Raw genomic sequence first — 6,528 nt, 5'->3', positions numbered from 1 at the left:
GAATGAACATACTACGCCTTCTAGTAAAGACAGTCTCCATCTAGCAACTTGAAGAATATAACTGCCTAACTAGCCTCAGTCCTAAATGGAGTGCAAAGGTAACATAATACGAGGAAAAGTATAATTTTGTTTCAGTAAAACTGAGGCCAGGTTATGGTGACACAGGTCATAGGACATCACTGTGCAATACTGAGGCCATATGGGGAGACCTAAGGTTCATATAAGTAGACCTGAACATGTTGGGCACACTTATGAGTACATCCTTGATCCTGATTGGTCAGAGAATCATGGATGGTATGGCAGGATCCTGTCAAGAATACTTGTCCCAGGGGCCAGCAGGTGGCATGGTGAAGGGCACTGGAATCCCAGATGGCCGACCGTAATTTGAGTCCAGACCTGGCGACTTGCTTTCTCTCTCTCACTCTCTCCCTCTCTCGCTCTCTGTCTTTCTCTGGTCAAATTAAAATAAATAAATAAATAAATTTATTTCAATAAGATAATTATTTTTAAAAAAGAAAAGAATACTTGTCCCTGTGTGTCTATCTCTCTCTGTCATGAAAAAAGAAAGAAATTTTAATAAGCTTTGAGAGATATGCTCACACAAAAGTCAAACCATGTCAGCTGGTTTTATAGGGACAAGAAAAACGGCTTTGAGTGATGTTCTTACACAGAATTCTAGCCATCTATAATTGCCACCATTATTGATTTTATTACTAGCATAACCTACTTTGAGTGAGCAAAGGCACTCAAATTATTTGTGTCTCTTCACTTCCCTAAAAGAAAATTAGTTAATATCTCTGTTTTCAATTTCTTCATTTGTGAAACAGGGATAACAAAAGTATATACCCTGTCATAGTGTTGGAAGAATTAAACAAGTGTTGGTGTGTGATGTGTGCACGTGCTCATGAGTGCACATGCATACAAATGTACATACTTATATTAGTTAAAATAGTGCCTGACACATAATACTGCTATTTGTTTGCTGTTCTGTGACTGTTATTAATTCATGTTTACTGTAGATTGAATTAAATAAGTTAATTACAAATTTTTTTCTTGTTATTCAAATATTATTCTTTAGTAAAGTTTTCACATCAATCTCTATCTTTGACTTTTGCCACTTTCTCCTGAAAGTAAAGTGAAGAAATAAAATAAACTCACTCTGGGACCAGCAAATGGCCTAATGGTTACATCACTGGACTCCCACATAACCAACCGTGGCAGCTTAAAACTCATGCCAGGCACGTGTGCGTGTGTGCCCAAGATTCCAAGAGGAGAAGGGAGGAGAAGGGATTACAGCATGGTTATCCCCCCTGGGGGGATGATTTTTCACTTTCTGTCCCTGTCTCTCTGATGAGTGCACATGCCTTATAGCAAAAACCTCTCTCAAAAAAATTTTTTTAGGAGTCTGGAAGTGGCATGGTGATTAAGGGCACTGGACTCCCGCGTGGCCAACCACGATTCGAATCCCGGACCTAGTGGCTGGCTTTCTTACTTTCCTCTCTCTCTCTCTCTCTCTCTCTCTCTCTCTCTCTCACTCTCACTCTCACTCTCACTTTCACTCATTCACTCACTCAGTCCCTAGTCCCTCTCTGGTCAAATTAAAAATAAATAAATTTAAATAAAATAATTCTTAAAAAAAATTTTAACACACTCTGTTGAAGGGTCTGCTTAATACATTAAAATATGTATTCAGTAGGTGTGCAATTATAATAGTTGCTTATAATGGGCCTGGCCACAGAGTATAAGTATAGATTGCTGCCACGACACACCAACCTGAAGCCACATAGGAGGCCTGAGTTTGTAATCCAAGCTAATCAAGAGGCTGAGGCAGAAAAATCTCAACATAGGCCCTGTCTTAAAAAAATGAAAATTGGGGGACAGCAGTTAGCGTAATAGCTATGTCGCTGGACTCTCACCTAGTCGACCACGGTTCGAGTCCCAGACCCGGTGGCTTAAACTCACGCTGGGCGCATGTGCGTGCGTGCACAAGATCCCGAGAGGATAATGGAGGAGAAGGGATTGCAGCATGGCCATCCCCCCTGGGGGGTGATTTCTCGCTTTCTGTCTCTCTGTTTCTCTCTGTCTGTCTGGCAAGCGCACACGCCCTATAGCAAAAACCTCTCCAAAAAAAAAAAAAAGAAAATTGGGACCAGCAGATGGCATAATGATTATGTTGCTGAACTCCCATGTAGTCAACTGTGGTTCAAATTCCAGACCCTGCAGCTTAAAAAACTCACACTGGGCATGTGTACATGTGTGCCCAAAATCACAAGAGGAAAATGGAAGAGAAGGGATTGCCGTGTGGCCATCCCCTTGGGAAGTGATTTCTCACTTTCTGTCTCTCTGTCTGTCCAGTCAGCCCAGGCACCCTATAGCAAAAACCTCTCTCTAAAAAAATTTTAAAACAAACAAAAAAATTAAAATAAAAAATAAATAAAAGGAAATTGGCTAGCAATGGTTAAATATTATTGATTGTTTATATGTCAAGCAGTCCCACAAAATTCATAATAATTCTTTGCAGGTAATACTATTTTTCATTTTATAAAGGAAACAGTGTTTTTAATTCAAACAAAAGGGTACCTGTTTCCTTTACTATAATCTATTAGCAGTATAAGCATTAACAAAAAAATAATCCACATTGGTCTGGATGGCATTTTCTATACCTCAGTTTTGGTTTTATGAAAACTACTTGTAGCAAAATGAAGTATGCTTTATTACAGCATATTTTTATGAGTGTGAGTGTAGAAAAAATCACATCTCATTTATTTTCATGTGTGGCAATCACTTGCAGTTACACAAGGAAGTTATTCTCAGTTATTCCCTCTCCTTTTTTTTTTTTTTAATTGCTAGAGACTATATGCATTCCCCAGAGAGAGACAGAACAAGAGAAAGCACCTCCCAATGGGATGAAGTCATGCTACAACCCCTTCTCATCCATTTCTTTATACTGTCAGGACTTGGGGCACACAAGCATGCACATGCAACCAAATGTATTTTTCAAGCCACCGGGGCTAGGGTTCAAATCATGTGCTTGGCCATGTGGGATCTTCCTCCTTTAACCACTAGGTTATAGGACAGCCCAGTTATTCTCTTAATTGTTAATAGTTATTCTCTTAATATCTAGTATGAATCTTTATAAACCTTAATAAAACACATAATTTGGGCCAGCAAGTGGCATGATGGTTAAGGTGGGTCCTGCATGGCCAACTGAGTGGTTTGAGTCCTGGCCCCAGTGGCTTGAAAAACACACTAGGCACATGTGTGTATACGCCCAAACTCCCAAGAAGAGAGTGGAAGAGAAAGGATTGCAGTGTAGCCATCTCTCCTAGGGGGAGGGTAGGAGGAGTAGATGGATAATCACATTTCTTTCCCTTCCTGTGATCTCTATCTCTCTTGAGTGCTTGTGCCCTATGGCAAAAATATTTTTTTAAAAAAGCACAAAACTATAATATTTACATACTGTTGATCTTGTTTCACTTGAAAATGAACGTCTTATTTTCACAAATTTCCCTTTTCCAATTCAACTAAATCAATTGCATTTTGGTCATGACATATGTTTAGAACTATTTCAGAATTAATTCTTTTTGATTTCTAATATTTGAAAAAATACTAATTATCATGGGTATTTATTTCAATGAGATTGTCCCAAACCATGCCTAGACTCTAAGATTAGAAGAAACCATTGACAATATAAGTGTTCTTTTTTTCTCTTTTTTTTTTTTTTTTTGAGAAGTTTTTGCTATAGGGCGTGTGCGCTCGCCAGACAGACAGAGAGAGACATAGAGACAGAAAGTGAGAAATCACCCCCCAGGGGGGATGGGCACGCCACAATCCCTTCTCCTCTCGGGATCTTGGGCACGCACGCGCACGTGCCTGGCGTGAGTTTTAAGCCACCGGGTCCGGGATGCAAACCGCGGTCGACTACGTGGGAGTCCAGCGACATAGCCATTATGCTAACTGCTGGTTCCTTCTTTTTCTCTTTTTAAAGGCACTGATTTTTTAAATATTTATTACAACTTTTCCTTTTCTCCTCCCCCCCTTCTTTTTTAAACTAAAGTTGAACCAAAAAAGATTCTGTAATCTAATACTTGGAATAATGGTTGAATTTTGTGATAATCCCAAAACTGCGGCTCATGTCAATGTGTGGCGAGGGAAGAAGGATCAGACAGCTGCTAGTCTTTTAATTAAATTGTGGAGAAAAGAAGAAAAAGAACTAGGAGTGAAGCGTGACAAAAATGGGAAGATCATTGGTAAGTGTCTTTACAATTGTTATTAGAAGCAATTAAATGCTTAGTGTTTATAAAGATCTTAAAAGGCTCTAGGAAAGTATAAAGACTCATCCTTTTTGTCTATAGTCCTTTTCATAAGGGTTTGAAGAACTTGTACTCGTAAGTTCTGAATGATGGGAAGAAAACTAAGAAAGTTAGTAGTAGTTTCATATTTTTATAGAATATTTTCAAGAACTAGTATTTGATTCTATTCCTAAAGAGTTAACAGTACTTCCTAAAGGAGTTTCTTTAAGTTTCCTGCTCTTACAAATCAATTGAATATTTCATTTACAAATAATTTTTTTAGATATAGAGTGCTTAAAACAACTTTTATAATATTTTGTGCATTTCTATTGATTTATGTTCATATAGTATACTTTTTAATGAAAGCAGAAATTGCTTTCTAAATAAAAATAATTGTCGATAAATTTTAACTACTAGATTCTAAGTGAATAAGGTTTATGGTGTCAATTTATAGTTCATCTATATATTCTGTACTATATTGCATTTTCTAAATCTTTTAAGATTCTTATTAAGATTCATCTCATGTTAGAATTGTTTATTTTTTAATGAGAATGCTTTCCCTTTGATCATTTCTGTCTTTAAACCATTTATATCATGCTTGAGTTTTGATTTTATAGTATCATAAAAGTTTCTCGTTTTTGCTAGAGGGCACGAGTGCTTGCCAGAGAGAGAGAAAAGTGAAAAATCACTCCCCCAGTGGAGGATGCCCATACTACAATCCCTTCTCCTTCATTATCTTCTTATGACTTGGGGCATGTGCACACATGCATCCAGCAAGTTTTTCAAGCCACTGGTCTGGGACTTTAACCAAACAATTAGCCATGTGGGATACAATAGCCTTAATCACCACACTACCAGCTGGCCTCAGTTTTTATATTTATATCGTAATATATAAAAACTAAAAGCAAAAATGTTTATGACATTGTTAGATTGATTTCATTCAATTTCTACATCTCAACATTTTTTTTAGTTTGTTCTTAAGTTTACTTTCTTTTTCTTTCACATTTTTAAATTTCATTTTCTTTTATACATTCAATCACATTAGTTAGCTTACAAAATGAATATTTCAACAGGTGAACATTTCTCCCTAGTCCAAATGATAAAACTATAAATTATCTTCAATACCACATTTCTTTGTCCCATTTATGCTTTGCCTCCCTATTTTTCTTTTAAATGTCCTTCCTCAGACCCTACTCGTTTATACACACTATATCTGGTATTTACATCCATATACTGTGTTTCTGTATCCTTTAGTCAATCTGTTTAAGTCATAGACTGTGGACACTTGGTGTATATTAAGCGGGGACATACAATGGCTCTCCTTCATAGCCTGGCTTGCTTCACTCAGCAGTAAATCTTCCATATTCATTCACTTCCTGTCAAAAGCCAGGGTTTTGTTGTTTTTTTATGGCTGAATAGTATTTCATAGAGTATATGTGCTACAGTTATTCTATCCATTCATCTGTTTGTTTGTTTGTTTCGTTTGTTTGTTTGTTTGCTATAGGGCATGTGTGCTCGCCAGACAGACAGAGTGAGTCAGAGAGACAGAAAGCGAGAAATCACCCCCCAGGGGGGATGGCCACGCCACTATCCCTTCTCCTCCATTCGCCTCTCGGGATCTTGGGCACCCACACACACGCGCCTGGCATGAGTTTTAAGCCACCAGATCCGGGACACAAACCGTGGTCAACTACGTGGGAGTCCAGCGACACAGCCATTATGCTAACTGCTGGTCCCCTGTTCTTAGGCATTTGGGTTGGTTCCATGACTTAGCAACTGTGAATAGTACCACAATAAACATCAATGTGCAAGCACTTTTCCAATTAAGTATTCTTTTGTCCTTTGGGTAGATACCAAGGAGTAGGATTGCTGGATCATATGGCAGTTCTATTTGTAGATTTTTGAAAAGAATTATTTATTTTGTTTACCTATTATTATTATTATTCACATGAATTTTTGCCAGAGAAAGAGAGAGAGTATGAGGGTGCAAGCTGCCAGGTCCGGGATTCAAACCATGGTCAGCCATGTGGGAATTCCAGTGCATTATCCAGCATGCCACCCACTGACCCCTCTATTAGTAAATTTTTGAAGGATCTCCTAATTGTTCTCCACAGTGGCTGGACCAATTTACATTCCCACCAGCAGTGTAAGAGCATTCCCCTTTCTCCCACTCTGTCCCTCTCTGGTCTAATTTAAATAAATAAATAAATAAAGTTAAATAAAATAATTCTTTAAG

At 37.9% G+C, this 6,528-nt stretch overlaps 1 protein-coding gene across 1 annotated transcript in view; it reads left to right on the top strand.

The window, feature by feature from the left end:
* CFAP69 (cilia and flagella associated protein 69) overlaps positions 1–6,528 on the top strand; it is an 87,061-nt gene that overhangs the window by 71,540 nt on the left and 8,993 nt on the right. Inside the window, exon 17 of the mRNA XM_006168998.3 lies at positions 4,058–4,250. Coding sequence (XP_006169060.1) covers positions 4,058–4,250 — 193 coding nt within the window. The remainder of the gene's footprint in view (positions 1–4,057; positions 4,251–6,528) is intronic.

Source organism: Tupaia chinensis, unplaced genomic scaffold, assembly GCF_000334495.1.
Source record: "Tupaia chinensis unplaced genomic scaffold, TupChi_1.0 Scaffold146650_1, whole genome shotgun sequence".
Classification (NCBI taxonomy): Eukaryota; Metazoa; Chordata; class Mammalia; order Scandentia; family Tupaiidae; genus Tupaia; species Tupaia belangeri.
This window is presented reverse-complemented; position numbering and strand designations above follow the sequence as displayed.